This window comes from Mugil cephalus, chromosome 15, assembly GCF_022458985.1.
Source record: "Mugil cephalus isolate CIBA_MC_2020 chromosome 15, CIBA_Mcephalus_1.1, whole genome shotgun sequence".
NCBI lineage: Eukaryota > Metazoa > Chordata > Actinopteri > Mugiliformes > Mugilidae > Mugil > Mugil cephalus.
Genome location: NC_061784.1, coordinates 5,454,729 through 5,471,745, shown reverse-complemented (window position 1 = coordinate 5,471,745; position 17,017 = coordinate 5,454,729). Strand labels below are relative to the sequence as shown.

Sequence of the window (17,017 nt, the reverse complement as noted above, 5' to 3'; positions counted from 1 at the left end):
CTCCTTGTGTGGATCTCAGCATTCATTTCTCCACTTCACTGCAATCCCAGACTTCTTAAATACAGACCAATGGGTTTTGCAGCTCTGGCTCCGAAACTGTTCAATGTGCACTAATATAATAGAGTGCCAACAGTATTTTATTGTCACAGCATCATTTTCACATTAGAAACACAAGAAAGCTTGGGGCCAAATCAATACCGTGCAGCTGCCAAACCGCACTTGGAACTGCAAGATATATATAAAAATCAATATACATCATTATCATTCAACATAGAGCGCATTTGTGTAGATTTTTTTTCCCTTTCTTTCACCACGCTTCCTGTTTTCTTTTAATTCTGACCAATTCATTTGTGAATTCAGACTCTGTTGTTTTGTTGTGTGCTCTGCGGAAGAAGCTATATTTGGGCTTCACATTAGAAAACAGAATAATACTTTTGAAGCTGTCACATTAGCATTTGTGTGTATTTATGTTACTCACGCGTTGCATACATTTAAATAACTAATTTCCAAGAAGACCTGGTTGGTATAAATACCTGGCAGCAGGCTTGGCTTTGATAGGAGAAAAAGAGCAACCCCCTAAAAGCAGACAGGGACAGCTAGGCCTGAGGTGATGGCATCTACATGGACAACAGATAAAGTATTTTGTGAGTCTGGGTTTATGTTTGTCAGAATGGTGCGAAAATCAATGGCCTCCTGAGGGGGCGGCTGTGCTCTGATAGGCCTGCTCCTCTCTTCACTGCAGAGCAGGAATCAGTCAAGGATATTAATCTAAACATCAGTCATGCATGGGGTACACCCCATGAGGAGAATAAGCTTGCTCATCCATGCATCTCCTGGGGGAGGTGGAAGAGCACTGAGGAAGGAGGAGTTGAATGGGTAAGTATGCCAGGGTATCATCTCAAGAGATGGGATGTGGGCTGACTTCAGGCACACACACAATAAACCCCAAACTGAAGAGGTTGGCACCATCAAAACTGGAATTTGCGCAGAGCTCACCGAACCGCAGCATAATCTGTACCAGAAAAACGCCAGAGAAGAGAAAGCCAGAGTCCAAACACTGACAAGGAAAGAACAATGAGAGTCCACTGCGTGGGAAAAAAAGACCTATGTTTTCTGAGTTGTTAATGTAATTCATCTTATTGCAACGTAATCCTCCGGCTTGTCTAAGGAGCCAAACAAGTAGCTTTGCATTATATTCCAGAGCCAGTCCATTTTCCTTTAACTTACCGTGTTTCATGTTTTTATAAAATGTTCCCTCTTCCTCCCTGTTTCAGCTCGTACACGGTTATCTCGCCAAGGACAAGTGCAGCTGTTGACTTGGTTCGTGCGTGAGGATACCCCATACTGACTGCAGGGCATCTGAGCTTTCCACTCCACAGCTAATCTAATGTACCACAACTGTCAAGTGGGCTAACGGTTACATGCCAGCACAGTCTATTTTAACTTGCTAATCGATGCTAGAACATAAGCTGAAAACCATGGGTGGAATTTAAAATGTAACTCCCGGAGACACGAAGAGGCTGCACTCTATATTCACCGCTACGGCTGAATTTATGTTAAACCCATACATCTGGCGAGAGGATGTTAAATAATTGCAGAGGTTTTGTAAAGTCACATCACCAGGTCTTATATCTTATCTTTTCCCAGTAATATGCATTTGCAATTCAGAAACTCAGGGCTCGCTATTTTCGAGCTACTCTCCCTGTGAGTGAGAAGAGTGACGCAAGACAGCGCTTCTCGGAGAAAAGTTAAGGACATAACACAGTTATTTCCAAATCCATTTTTCTCAAGACGTCCGTAGTCTGGAGCTCTGTCCCAGCAGCGTCGGAGCTGAGAGGCGTCGCTGTAATGTTTAGACCAGTCAGCCTGCCCTTGCATGCTTGAGAAATCATCTGAGATTCTGAGGCAGTCTCTTCCCAGGCATTTAAAATGACAACCCGGCAAGTGCACTCATCTGCCAGAGGGGCTGCTCACAAAAATAATTAGAACATTTGCTTCCTTACATAAAGCTTTTTTTTTTTTAGGGAAAGTTTGCTTTATGTAAAGTGTACAGGGAAATGAGACTAGGCACTCGTGTATAATAGACAGTTCTAGTTCATTTAATGCAAGGACATCCTAGTTAAATACTTGAATTAGTTTATCTGACTCATCAGTGCATATCATTTTCCTCTCAGTATTAATATTTGCAGGTATTAAAGTCTCCATGAAGCAGCTACCACATATTTACAAGTTTCCTGTTAAAATTAAGCAGAGCTAGGGATGTGGTCCCCTCCCCAAAAAGTCCAGTCTGTTGTGATTGGTCGGTTCCAAAGGCTTGAGCAGGCGCCTCCCCTACAAACAAGATTAGTGGAGGGTGAGTCATCAAAAACGTACAAATCCAATATGGCAAAATACCACGAAGAACCCAGAATGTATCATTTTGTCGTTACTGGGCCAGACACTGAAATATAGATGAGCTATTGTACAATGCATTTGCAAAAACGCTTTCCCAAGACAAAAACTACAGTATTTAATGAACACAGGGCTGAGGCGTCTCTGATGTTCGATCCTTATAAACCTTGAACCAGAATGGCGGAGCCATTAAAGGTCAGTAAAGTTTAGCTCTTAAATAAAATCTAGTGGAGGTGGAGAAACCGACAGCAACTTCAGCAAATGGGGGCAGGGATCAGGATTTGAACAGCAGTCACACATAGACAGTAATGGACATGTAAAAAAAATACTTCAAACAGCCTTTTTAATATATTTACACAGTTTCTAAAATGATCTGCTGGAAAAATCTGGTGCCTGAAGGAGCTTCTTTTGATTTGGTACCAATGAAGTCAGCACCTCTACATGAATCAGTCTAATGTTGCATTTTACATGCCACTATAGGACACGCCAATTATTTGTCCTGGTATATATATGTAATCCTTAAATGTGGTATCATAATGTTTGGCTTTTTCATTCAGGATACACGTTTTTTTTTTTTTTTTAAATAGACTTTTAGTCTGAGTTGATTCAGTTCACATGTTGTTCAGAATAGCTTTCACTACTTTTCTAAGAAGCACAAGTCACCCAACACTACTTCATGTAGAGTAGCAGAAACTAGAAATAAATGGAGGCAATGCAGGTATTATTTTAGCTTGGGCACAAAACAAGCTGCTTAATTAACAACAAAACTCCGACAAACCCTTCAGGCAAAGCATCCACCTGCAGGGTTACGGTACCTGAACTAATCGCTGAAAAGCAGAAAGCACCAGGAGGCCAGCGGTATCTCCTTTGGTAAAAAACTTCATAGAAGAGCCGAGGTTCTGTAAACGAGGGGAGTGCTAATGCTGCACGGTTCACAAAATCACATGTAAAAGGCTGCATGTATCAAAATTGTAAAATGTAATTTCAGAAATGTCTTATACCGATCACATGACTGGGTAAGCGGCACAATAGACACCCGCTGTTTACTCTTTCTTTATTAGTACAAGGAGAAACTAAATTGTTGAAAACTATTGTGTACAAATGGGTTTGGGACAATTAGTGAAAAAAAATCCGCCGAGGGAAAGATTCAAGATGGCAAGGCTGCACACTTGCTCATAACATGGTTGCCATTAAAGGGAATAATACAGCCTCACATGTGGCTGTCTGAGACATCGGGATGAATAATGAAGGGTCGTTGAAGTGAGTTCACATTAATGTAATACCTGTGGTGGTGCGCTATTCACAGCTCCACGTGTTTCTAAAGAATACCGCTCGACTACCTTGACAACTTTCCGATGGAAGGATTAGTACTCTCAAAAGTTATTAATGTTAAGAAGTATTTTGTATATAAATGTTAAAGAACACATTTGATTCAGTAGGTAGGCAACTTTTTTTTTTACCATGGAAAGAAAAAAATTACTTGTATGAGGATGAAATAGTGTCAGCAGTTCCAAGTCTTTGAGTGTCAAAGAACATTTTGAGTCATATGTCAAGGAGGCTGAACACACATACACAGAGTCCATAATAACTGGTTTTAGCATGAATCAAAATCACTCCAGTCACAGCTGGTAATGTCAATTAGGTAGATATTAAGTTATGAAATTTAACAGTATCATAACTTAAAAATATATTCATAAATACATTTACATTTAATTAAGTAAAAGACACATTTGTATTATCAGCAATTTCTCCAAGATAAAGAGACAATTAACTTCGTAATCACAAGAAAACTGGACCATTTTCCTGAGATAACAAGATAATTTACTCTGTGCTAGGATAATGAGATTGTAACCATGGCCACAGGGCTTCCATACCTTTCACATTAACGCAGTGGAGGAAAATGGACACATTTCCCTTAATTTGATGTTATACATGTTCAATATTAACTGCTCCAGAGAACTGGGGTAAAAATAGGCAGGAATTAATAGCAAGAAGCGTAGGTTATTAGGTAATTATGGTAATTATGAATCTATTCCACTTTTTGTGCTTGACGTCATTTTAGAGCACTTTTCTAAAATCACCTACAGAGAACACACTCCCAACATGGTAATATGTCCAGCTTGACTTGCACTATTGTAGCCCCATTTTCCTTCTTTAGCTGGCTTACCAGTCAATGATCATATCTTCAGGCTGAGTTCACAAGGGTTGATGTGTTAGCTCAGGTTGTCAGAAATAGCTGAGTTTAGGAAGTACCGTTTTTGGTGAATGGTATGGTAATATATTGTAATTCAGTCATATATAGGTTTAGTTCAGACTTCACATATGTCTGAGGAGAATACTTATATTCCCAACGACCTCATCCTTTCACTATACTTTTGCTTTTCCTGAACCTCTGCTGACAATGATCATGACAATGGCTGTTGTATCACTTGAATCTCCCATGTGGTTAACACCAGAAAATGAGTTCAATTTGAAGGTAGCATATTTCATTAATTATGCTCAGGGTCATTAGTAACACCTGTGTCTTTTCCACCATGTTCACTGCTTTCACATAAAACTTGTGAACTTGTGGATACTGGAAGTCTTGCACAAAAACTACCAGGCATTCTAATAGGAGCACTGACTGCAAATCAAGAGGAGACTGTTGCTAGGCTGATGTTGCTATCTAAAGCCAATGCTAACGGTTAGCAAGAGCTGCCCTCTTAGTTGGACTTTCCACCAGTCGTAGTGTTGGGTCACTTATCACCTTTTACGACAAACTTCATTGCATTCTGATAATTTCATGCTATTTATGTAGGTCAGTTATTAAGAGTCATCAAACATTTTGTGAGCCAGTGAATTTGCATAATTGTTTATAGTTTTGCTTCACGGTAAAACCAAATCCTTTTGTGACACACAGGCAAGGCCGTCACTTCCACATTTGACCCACAAATGTCCTATTTAGCTCTGCAGTTGGAAAATAAGTTTCTATTTCTTTTGTTTTTTTTACTAGTGGATAATTACTTGTAGCCATAAATACATTATATAAGCCATTATATATACTATAACTAAATTGTGTTTTTGTTGTCTTGGAATGAGCCCTTGATAGACAGGGGAAGGTTTTCAGCCACTGAGCCCACCATGTTGTCCAGTCATGGATAATCCAAACAGTTAATCGACTGAAATTCGACTTTCTGAATGCGGCCCTTGTCCCAGTTTACATGCAAGATAAAATGCGCGCTATCCCTCAGGTGGTTCTTATACCGACACTGTTTACCGTCTTCTTCTGCAACTGGCTTTCTTGGATGTTTTTGTTCCGGTGTCATACACCAGCGCAGCACATGTTGTCCTGTTAAGGTCTATATATGCCAGGAAAAATCGATTTCCAATCACATTATGTGGGTGGCTTAATTGGAAGAGAACTCTTAGTCACAGTTTACATACGCTTAAGTTGTCCAGCTGAAATCGGATTGAGGCAATTATTAATTTGTTTGATGTGCATGTAAACATGACTGGCTCAAGACAAGGCATTTCAAGCTTTCACCTTGAAGTGGCAGCCACTGAGGGAGGTGTATTCCAATGGTTGCAATCTGCTCCTTCACCACTAGATGTCACTGAAACCTATACACTGGTCCTTTAATATCCCACTCTACTGCTCTGTTTTCTAAAAATAATAAATATACCTAAAGTACTGAGAGTGTTCGACAGTTTATGCTTCTGCCACACAGCAGCTGTGTTCAATTTCAACTTAAACTACATTGTAATTCATTGCAGGTCATCTGCTGCATAACAACACAGCATAGCATTACTTGAGATTTTGCAAGGTTAATGTGATTCATTCAAAAGTGTTCTGTGTAAGACAGTAGCAGATGTGTTTTTGTCTGATTCTGCATACAAACAAAAGGCAACAAATTTTACATTTTTACATCCACACAAGCCATTTGTTTATTCCTCACTCTATTTCTAGGTGCTTTCTTTGGCAGCGCTCACATGGCACAGCTGTTGTCTCCCCTGTCTTAGTGGATTCTATATAATCTAGAGAATACTTTATCTGTATAAATTTGTTCTGTGTCAGATGAGTGGCTGAAATTTTAGCATGTATTTCTGGACCTTTTGAACTGCATCACAAATGACCCCCATGGTATCATCCCCTGTCCGGAACTGGACGCGTGAGAGACCAAAGACAGATTATAACTGGGAGTCTCGGTATGCTTTGAAATGTTCTTCATTAACTGAATTCAGACACATTCCTCACTAAACATTCACGCTAACAGACCCATGAAAGCACTTTATTCCCTGGAAAGTACAGTAATCCCTGGACAAAAGGTTGGTGACAGTTCGCCTGTTGCCCCACAAATAAGACCTTAGTAACAGAAAGGTTGAACCTTTTAAAATGAGCATTAACAAAGGTTAGGACACAGGGGAAAGAGGTTTTATGCCTGACAGGATTTCCTTGCCCCTTCTCTCATACTGTCAGCCGGTGGTGATCAGATGTCAGTTTCCTCCTTTGGCACAGCATCCTGTTTTCACATCAGTTCGAGGGTCAGTGCAAACTCCTGTATTGTTGTTGTTTTTTTCCAGACTTCTTGTCAGTAATAGATGCACATTAACCCTGTTTGCACATCAAGTGCATAACCACGCAGGTCATCACTTTGTACAGATCATACACTTCAGTGATTTCAATATTAATTGCCCATGAATGACCAACTTATGTGATTTGTCATTTTCTTGAAATAAATGTATTCCTTCTGTGATGGGACTGCTTATGTAAAAAAGCCATATTTTCATTGATTTGTGGCTAATGATTAATAACAGTTATCTTTATTGTATATTTGAGTATATATAATATTCGCATTTTTTCTTGAATATTATCCTTTTATATTGTGTCTTCTTGTTCTGTGTTTGAGATCAGGGAGATGAGCACAACAGTGGTACAGCACTACATGCTTGTAGAGCTGATATGAACACAACACTAAGTGCATAATGGATCACTCCATTTATCATAGCAAGCACAGGCAAGAAAACAACCGCATATGTCTGTGTTGTGGTCGGCCTTAGAGAGCTCCTTCTCCCCAGATTACTGAGAAAAATGAGGTATATCAATTTTAAACACAATAGCGTTCCTGTGCAGTCGAAGGCACCTACAGGGCAGTGAGGACTGGACCGCAGCCAGACGGCAGCAGTAACCTTCAAAGTCTGTAGACAGCAGTGCAGCTATGTTCGTTCTAAATGCTCAATAATACACAGTGTAACCCCTCTGCTTTGTTCGTTTCACTGCACAGGCTTAAGTAGATTTCACATATCGATTCTCTGATCTATTTTTTGTGTATTTCACTTAAAGGGATACGCCACCTCTATATGAAATTCATTCACCGTATTCCCCGGAGTTGGATAAACGAGAAAAAGCTTTTTTAAATCAGTCCAGGTATTGTCCTAATACGACAGCGCAGCTGTTAGCTTTAGCTTAGCATAGGCGCTGTAATGTAGTGTTGCCAATTAGCCAGTTGTTTGCAAACGTGATAAATAAACTTAAGAATCTTCCTAATTACTTCTTTTGGTACTTATTGAAAACCCTCAACTTCTGTCAACACACCAGTGTGACTCATTTTCAGGTGCTGCGTGGTGTCTTTGCGCCTGGCAGCAGTGCTTTGCCCCATCAACGACTGGCTAATTGGCAACATTACATTACAGCGCCTATGCTAAGCTAAAGTTAACAGCTGTGCTGCCAGATTAGAACAATACATGGACTGATTTCAAAACGCCTTTTCTCATTTATCCAACTCTGGGTATTATGATGAGTGACTACATTTCACATAGGGATGACGTATCCCTTAAAGTGTGAGAAACTAGTTTGGCAGTATTGTATTGGTGATAAGGTTGATATTATTGATGCTGGTGATTTTTCTTTCTTTCTTTTTTTTGTCAGTTTCCTCATAGAACAAGGCTTTGAATATTTACAGGTTGTGAATTGTTATGTGAATTGTTGCTGCACCTTCGGGCCACGTTCACCAGTACAGCCCTAAAAACATATTTATTGAATTTTCACAGTCTGATTAACTACAATGCCTCCACTTTGTTTTCTTTATGCACCAGTCACTTCAATGGGAAAACCTGTTCCCTTAAATCTTTCCCTTTGAGATGCATTTTTAGAAAGGATATTTTAGCTGTCAATCCAGAAGTCAGTTTGCCAGAATAATTGCTAACAAACAGGGGTCAAAATATGAACTAAATGTTCTAATGAGGCAAAACATTCATGGTATTTAATGGTGATTCCATGAAAATGTGTAGATTTGTTGTGCCATGGTTATCTCACATGTTTTGTGTGTATCGCACAGAAGTCACAGATAATAGGATGTGCATATTTTTATGCCAAACCTTGCTGAGGTATCGCTAGAGATTTCAGTTGGCTGTGCTTAATTTGAGTGTGTGCAATTTGTTTGTTCCCCGCGGGATCTCCTCACACTGTACTGCTTGATTTCTCCCTAATAAATCACGACGTAAAAAGCAAAGACAAGGGACCCGCATACGCCACACACTGACAATGATGAGAGTCAGACAAAAAGACTTGTCAAATGAGCCTCTAAGGGAACGTCAGATGAGTCCGCCGTGTCGAAAACGCGCGCCTTTGGGGCTTGAAGAAGGGGCCGCGTGACTCCAAGACAAAATACATCGTCCTTTTAATCCCCATTTCCATTTGCTACATCTCATACAGTAAGCACATGAACGAGAGAGGGCAACATACATAGAGTCCAGTCACTGAGCACACAGAGAGCGACTTCCCAACAAAAACACAAAAGTCCACAAAGTTCCTGGAGCTGCCTTTGTGGAGGAAGTCTTTGATCTCTCGATGCGTAGGGACATGCAGTGAAATTGCTGGAGAGAGAACACAGTGTGTACAACTCCACTTGCAGACAGCTGCTAATTCACAGTTTGAAAAGTGCACACAAGGTACTGATCCCGTAAATAGCTCGATGAATATTATCTCTACTGTACATCTTTATAATACCATAACACGTAGTGTTACAGAGCTCAATGTAAGACAGCAGTATTTATCAGATGTAAAAATAAATGACGTGACATATCAATATTCACAGAAAACTATTGGAATCCATTTAACAATATCTACAAATTCACAACTTAGTATCACTATTCTGAGCAATTAGAATTGTTGCCATTTAGTTGAATAATTTGTCTATTAGTCTACGGCTTTCTACGCATCAGGAGGTTTGCATCAATGCTGTAGAGCTGTTTATGTTGTATAAAACATAGAATATTTAATGCTTTACTGAATAGCATAAATATATTCATATAGTACTATAATCTTAATATACTGTATCTTATAGGATGACATGTTTCTGCTGAACTCTGGCCCTGTGAGGATAAAATTTACCACACACAATGTTAAGCAAACCTAAATGGCAACATTACAGTAGAGTCCTGCTTATCAAAACCACTCAGGAATAAATACAAAATTACCACAAGTGTTTGTCCTAATATGCTAGATGTACATGCATACCCTCCAAAATACTACTTGACTATAATTTCTTCTTTTTGAATTGATTCATCAATTTTCTCTTCTTTTTTTTTCTTTCCTTTTTTTTTTTTTGCACAGTTGCAAAACTTGTTTTATTGCCAATGGCCATTGGGTTATTATCAGTCGGAGCAGTTTGGATGAGTGTAATTCTACTGTAGCTCAGCTGCAGCTCTGGAAGTGTTTTCTTTTTGCAGTTATCCACAGACATTATGTGTGAATAGAAAAAAGGCTAACCCTGTGTATCGTACTCAAAGTCCAGTACCCAGTGATACCCAGTGAACATACAGAATAAATGTAGCAACTCATATTTCCGGAGGTCCAGGCCCCACCTGCACCGTTACCATTAACGGGGAGTGTGCAGAGGTGGTTCAGACCTGTAGGGTCCACAGCTGGATCACAAATTGGACTGGTTAGCTAACATAAACTCAGTATCCAAAAAAGGTCAGAGTCGTCTCTATTCCCTCAGGAGGAAAACGTTGTTTAACATCTACTAGACTATTGTCGCCAGTGTCTTCTTCTATGCTGGGGAATGGATAAAAATCTGAATGAAGCTCCTGGTAAACCATTTCAAATAGTAAGATACTGACAATGAACTTTTTATATATATTTATATACATATACATATGAATATAAATACTTGTGTGTGAAACATATGCTATCCTGCGAGCTACTCCCAAAACTCTATTGCATTGTTAGTGTGATTAAACTGTTTGCTTCCACCACTGAACACTTCTGACACACAACATGACACTATACCAGAAACCGACATGACTAAGGCTCGTAGGCGATATTTATTACTAAGATGGCTGTGCTGTTTGAGAATACGACTATCTCTGAGGCATGTTCCTCCACTGATGCGGTTCAGATATTCAGCGGCTACAGCTCAAAACGACTTACCTACAATGCCGCTATCGCGTTACTCAAACACATCATACATAAGCATTAGTGGTGCGTGTCACCACAGCCTGAATTAGCAGCAGCCAGCAGGCTTTATACACCCTCGGCAGATGTGTATGATGAATCAGTTAGTCTGAACAAGAGACAGTGTTAGCGGCATAATGTCCGCCTGTGCTGTGCTGATAGTATACAGCGCTTCCCTTGGTTTGTAATTTAATTTTGAGTTGATAGAGTCACGATTTCAGCAGAATTTAAGCCATTGTTTGTGTTTCTAATGTGTGTAACGTAAAATGGTTTACCAGGAGATGCTCCCGCTGTTCCGTTTGGGTTGCAAATGGAAGCAGCGTGTGTGTGTCTCCAAGTCCACACATCACATGGGACCAAGACTCTTGACATGTGTTTGATTGGATAATAGTAAAAAGCCCCTGTCCTTTCCAAATGTAGTGACTCCACCTACCTACCAATCACGGCATACATATAATCACGATGAAATGAGGAAGAAATGAAAATCCATTCCATCGGTTTTTAGGTTTTGACTGGTTTTCAAGGATAATCATCAGCAAAGCAGAACGACAACCCTTCATTTTTGTAACAAGCTTAAGTTGGAAAAGAGTGCACTTTCCAATATGGGAACTAAATTATAAATTATAGCTGACGTGGCCTTGCGTCTTTCGACATACATGAAAACGCGAATTGAGATCAGTGTAGTGTGTGTGTGCATACTGAGTGAAATCTAAAATCTGCGTGCTGCCAAATGAGGTAAAAAAACACTTTCAGAACTTCATGCCAGCTGTAAAGTACAAGCATCACATCAATGTGCACAAATAATTGGACTTTAAGTGTGTTTATACAGATGCTGCTGAGGTTACAAGTGGAAAACTGATGAGTAACTGGCGTGAACTACAGAAACACTTGATCCTAAGCCCTATTTCAGTGCAACAAACATCAGTACTGGAAGTTGCAGACATAAACATGTACAGATTGTCATGCATAAACCTACGACTGATACATTGTACATGGTTTGTGTTGTTAACCGATCTTTGCAGAGGCCATAACATCCGTTCCACTTGTTCCCTTCTCGTATTTTACCACTGAAGATACAGTCTGAAGGGATGGACTGCATGTCAGGGTCTTTCTGTGCAGTGGTCGTGGAAGAAAATAAAAACATACAGAATGCACTGAGGAAAAAAAGCAATAGGAATCGCTCTAGATTTTTGAATCCGTATAAACACGTACATAAATACACAATGTCACACAAAAATACAAACGTCATCGAACAAGCAAAATTTAGAGACACTTGCTGCTGTTGGAGACGAATCTGATCTGCAGATTTCAGATGTCTTTTTAACAGTTATGTTTCTGAATTTATTGTCGGAGAAGTCAGGCGATCTCCAACTCTCTTGTTGATTTGATCGAACATTAACATATAATCTCCAGGGACAGTGATAGTGTCTCTAAAATTTGCTTAGGAACTCTGGGTATGACAGTGACATACTGTTGTGTAATACAAAAACGGCAATAGAGAATATGCAGACAATCGACAATTATCACCAATATACTTTACACAACAAAGTATAAAAGGGCAGACAGTACAGCATGAATCGACTCCTGGCTAATGACGATGCAGAAATGCAAAAGAAACAGTGAAGTAAAAGGCTTCAGAGTGTGAAGCCCACAAACCCCCGGAAAGAAAGAGGAGAGTGTCTGGTATGACTAAATGTGTAACACCTCTAGTGTTGATTGCATTTCCGTGGAAAACATACAATAAACTGCGATTCAATATTCGACTTCAGTCTGAGGTAATGGTGGTAGCTTGTTATGACGGCTCTGCCCACGGAGACGCCGCACCGCGAGTCAAAAACCAGAAATGCACATGATAATTGTTGAGGACTATGTTGGATGCCTTATTCTCTCTGCCTCATGTTTTCACAGGCAGTGGTCTGTTCACCTCCCGTATTAACACGCTGTATTTGATACTCCTGGCTATAAGCTGGTGGTGGGCGGGGCTCAGCCACACACTGCAGAGCCTGTGGACACCAGTAAATGATCTCATGTAACATACACACAGACCTCTGTGTATGTATGTATGTCATGAATGCAAATGTAAGCATATCAAAGCCTGTTTCGTAATGATGTGTGTATTTACCAAGGCACATAGCTTCTCTGTCACCGAACACACTCAGCCACTTAAAACAATAAGAGCCACTGAGCTAGAAAATGCTCAGACAGCCCCATGAGAACGCAACTCCAGATGATACTGCATCGAGACTGCTGAAATTCACCGTGAGCTGAAGGCCAGACACTGACAATTATTAACGATGTTCCTATGGAACTATAGCGGCCCCCGGCTAACGGAGCATGGTGAAGCGACCGGCGAATGGCTCTGCCGCCGGTTTCTTGTGCATCACCGTGTGTCTGTGTGCATGCATGTTGTCATCTCGATGGATGTGTCAAAGCCTTATCACTGGTAATGAGCTACAATGGAAACTTCAAACGCATGCTTGCTGTAACTTATTATAAGCAAAGCGCAAACATGTCAAAACATGGTGAAAACACAATTTGACTACTCCATGAAACGCCAAGCGATCGAGATACACTGAAGGAGCACTTGGATATTCACAACGGGTTGGGGGGGCAGGGCCAGAGTTAGTGTGGAGGGGAGAAAGGTAATGCTGAACAAACACAGACGCAGACGTGAGAATGCGCTTCCTCCAATGTCCACTACTACATGTAAATCTACTGGATGTTCAAATTTGCCTTCCATCTATACAGACGTGCAAAATATCAAACGTTTAAGAAAAAACAGACACACTAAACATGCGCGCACGCACATACACTCACGATAAGATGTAATGGACTTGGCCTCCTGCAAATCTGTCTAGCCTCTGGAGCGAGACTAGATCAAGCCTAGCATTTGGTCAAATTCAGTTTTGGTTGTTTGCCTTCATGATGGCAGGCTTCCTGTTGACATACGTGGCCCAGTAGCCTAGGTTGAAGATGAAGAACAGAACTGGGAAGATGATGCGTGATATCTTGTCCACTTTGCTGACACGGTTGTAGGACTTCTTGGCCTCCGTGTAGGGGTCGTCCATTTTATGCAGGTAGGGGTGTTTGGCTGCCGCTCCGGGGGCACTCTTGGAAATGGTCGTTAAACCCTGGTCTTTAGCTACGTTGATGGCATAGGTGGTTCCGACAATGTTGAAGGTGTTGTTTGCCTTTTTGGACAAAGTCGCAGATTCTCTTCTCTGAAAAGGAAGAAGGCAATAAAGTAAAGGTTGTCAGGGGAGGAGCACCAGACTCAACAATACTTCCATTTGAACTCATAAAGAGGAAATAGAAGCAACACCACGAGACACGACACACACAAGAACAAAACAAAAGCCTAACCATATCTTTAATCCTGGCCATGTTAGCCTGAAACGGCTCCTGAAAAGAAAAGTAGAAAAGAAAAAAAGTTTACCAATTATATTAAAATTACCCAACTTACATACTCTATTCATCAGTATCTAGCTGGAAGTACTTTTGAACAATTACACTCTTAGTGTTCTCAAATCAAATCTGCATCATACAAATCTGGATTGCCAGAAAGAAAAAGGCCATGACAAAATTATCAGGCTGGGAAAATAGAGAGTGGAACAGTTATGTTTTGCTTCGCTGAAGAACCGGGCTGGACTAGCGTCTGATACCGCTTACAGTAGCAGTAACAGCACAGAGCAGGATTAGAAACAAAGAAGCAAAAATAATAGTGCCTGAAAACATGTCTGACAGACTGTATCAATGAGAGCAGCCAGGCCTCTTCAGGCAAACAGCTTGCGATAAAACAAGTACGACAAAGGCTGCGTGTGATAGAGCTGGCTGAAGAGACTGCTGTCTCTGCAAGCACTAGAGAGGAATCATTAGACTGTCTTTCATATTTAAATCGCACAGGGACACAGAGTTTTATTTGTTAAATTGGTGCTCTTAGATAACTAAACTTGCATCACTGGAGGATCCTGTCCGCCTCGCAGAGTACATTACCACACACACAGTAGATGAGCGAGAACAAGCAGGACACTAGCATTGATTACTGGCCAGTGTTTCCTGTGTGACATTCAGTGCGTGAGTCTGTACCATTGTAATTATCTCCACACCCTCCGTCCCCTCTGTGGCCACTTTAAGATCTGCGGCAAAAACACGAAGCCGTGTGTGTCATGTAAAAGGGAGCGTCACTTCACAGAGCTCTCTGTTTTCCCTCCTGCTTTTTTTTAATTTTTGCTCTACTTTTCAGCTTCATTTAATTTTCCTTCCCCTTTCCCTTCACTCCGTGTCTTTAATTAGCATAACTAATGTCCCTTCTTCCAAAATGCTTCACGGTGGATCTCTTTCAGTGCGCAGCTCATCACCAAATGCTCTGTTTGGTCTCAATCCTCAATATTCACGTGCACTCAGAAATGGACACAATAACGCAGCTTTGCGTGTTCTCTTTGCTGGTTATGTGTTAAGAGGCCACTGTGTTGTCAGATGTGGCTGAAATACTCTTGCCAGCAGCAGGCATCGCAAAAATGTTGTTGAGTTTTCAGACAATTGTCCAAGGTGATGGGAAAAGCACGGGCGAGAAGATAAGTCTCTTTTCTCTTCAAGCGAGTAGAACAGGATGAGCATGATCCTTCAAGCTCCTCTGCGAGGACGGCGAGGCTAGTGGCGAGCTAACAAAGCTCGCTGACAGTTCATTGCTTTGAACTGAGGAACGGCGACCCACTGCCTGAAGGGTCTGCAATCACAAGTCAGTTTGAACAGAGAGAAAGAAAGTCACACAGATGCCCCCGGATAACTCGAAGCTTTTCCATGATATCGATTCTTCCTGCTCCATCACAGTTAATGGCTTACGTCAGCAGGAAAAACGAATGATGAGTCATATGACCTTAATCATGGACACCCTAACTCTTCTCGCACAGCAACCTGACAACCGAGCTTGCAAAGTAATTTCTCTGTTGTTATTTAGCTGCTCTGTGCTCTGCAGTAAATTAGATGGTTTAATTATTGGTGAAACTGCATGTGGCGTTGGGCTGTATGCATGTTCCTACAAACCTAATGTGACACAACATATAATTTACTTCCGGCCAAAGCTTCTTGTCCACTGTTCAAAGTCATTTAGCTAGCTGCAGGCAAAAAATACCCGCACAAGTACCATGCATGCATGCATTGACCTTGTCTTTGGAACTTGTGTTCCAATTGTTGCATCAGAATTTCTTTATGAGAGTGATTAAGTATCCTTAGGCTACTTGTGTCTTGCTGTGTCCTGCTGTTTGGAGCTGAGGCGTGTGCATGTGTGCGTGGAACTGAACCCCGTGACAGTCTGTCCCGCTCTAAGACCAGAGATGAGGTGTTGGCATATTTAATAGCCTTGAGTGTGTGAGCATTTGGGTGTATCAGTGCAGATTTAGCATAGGGAGCGGCAGTGTTGTGTGTGCTGGGTGTGTATTTTTGGATGTGGCACGTGCACTACCGAATCGTTTTGGAAATGTGGCCGCTGTGGAGGTGGCCTCAGCTTGATCTCATCACTGCAGGTTGGGATACAGATTACCTGTCAGACAGTGTTAATTAAACACAAATAAAAAGCCCCAAATCATTGAAAAACTGCTTATGACAAACATCTATGCCTCCCCTCCACCTGTTCCAGTGATCGTGTTTGTCCACCGATTTAGTATTTCCTCTTTCTCGTTTCAGACACTTTCCCTTAAAAACATGCACCTGCTTTCCTGACTAAGCTAACTCGTTGAACTTAATTTATCAGGCTAGTGACACTACGCCTTCGGCTCTCATGCACCTCCCCACAAATGTAACTATAGTTCACAATGACTGCAACAACTCTGATGCCTTTCTCTCAGTGGCGGGACAATCACAGACAATTCACCCATCTTCTGCCTCGGTTGGCTCTCACACGCACCATTTGCTCCAATGCAGTGATTTAAGGAAAATTTTCTTCAACATTGATCAGCTTCAACTCCATCACCATCTTCTCCGTTCCAGTCGCAATAGTCTGAAGCATGACAACAAAGCCATGCGGACACACCAGCGCACAAGGGTTTTTGCTCATAAAGGCGTAGGCTCTGTGAAGATTTGACTCAGAAGTATAAACCCAGCTTTATTCTTCTAATGAAAAACCTTGCATCCAGACATGACAGTGCTAATATTATAGTATAGTTAAGGGTGACTAAACAGTAACAACCGCTTCAT

General features: G+C 41.0%; 1 protein-coding gene across 2 annotated transcripts in view; it reads right to left on the bottom strand.

The window, feature by feature from the left end:
- Positions 1-9,030: 9,030 nt before the first annotated feature.
- gabra3 (gamma-aminobutyric acid type A receptor subunit alpha3) overlaps positions 9,031-17,017 on the bottom strand; it is a 95,178-nt gene continuing 87,191 nt past the window's right edge. Inside the window, exons 10-11 of one of the 2 annotated variants that reach the window (XM_047607186.1) lie at positions 14,189-14,227; positions 9,031-14,046 (exon numbers count right to left, since the gene is read on the bottom strand). In XM_047607186.1, the coding sequence (XP_047463142.1) occupies positions 13,726-14,046; positions 14,189-14,227 (360 nt within the window). In that variant the 3' untranslated portion in view covers positions 9,031-13,725. The remainder of the gene's footprint in view (positions 14,047-14,188; positions 14,228-17,017) is intronic. The other variant, XM_047607187.1, reaches the window with a different exon arrangement.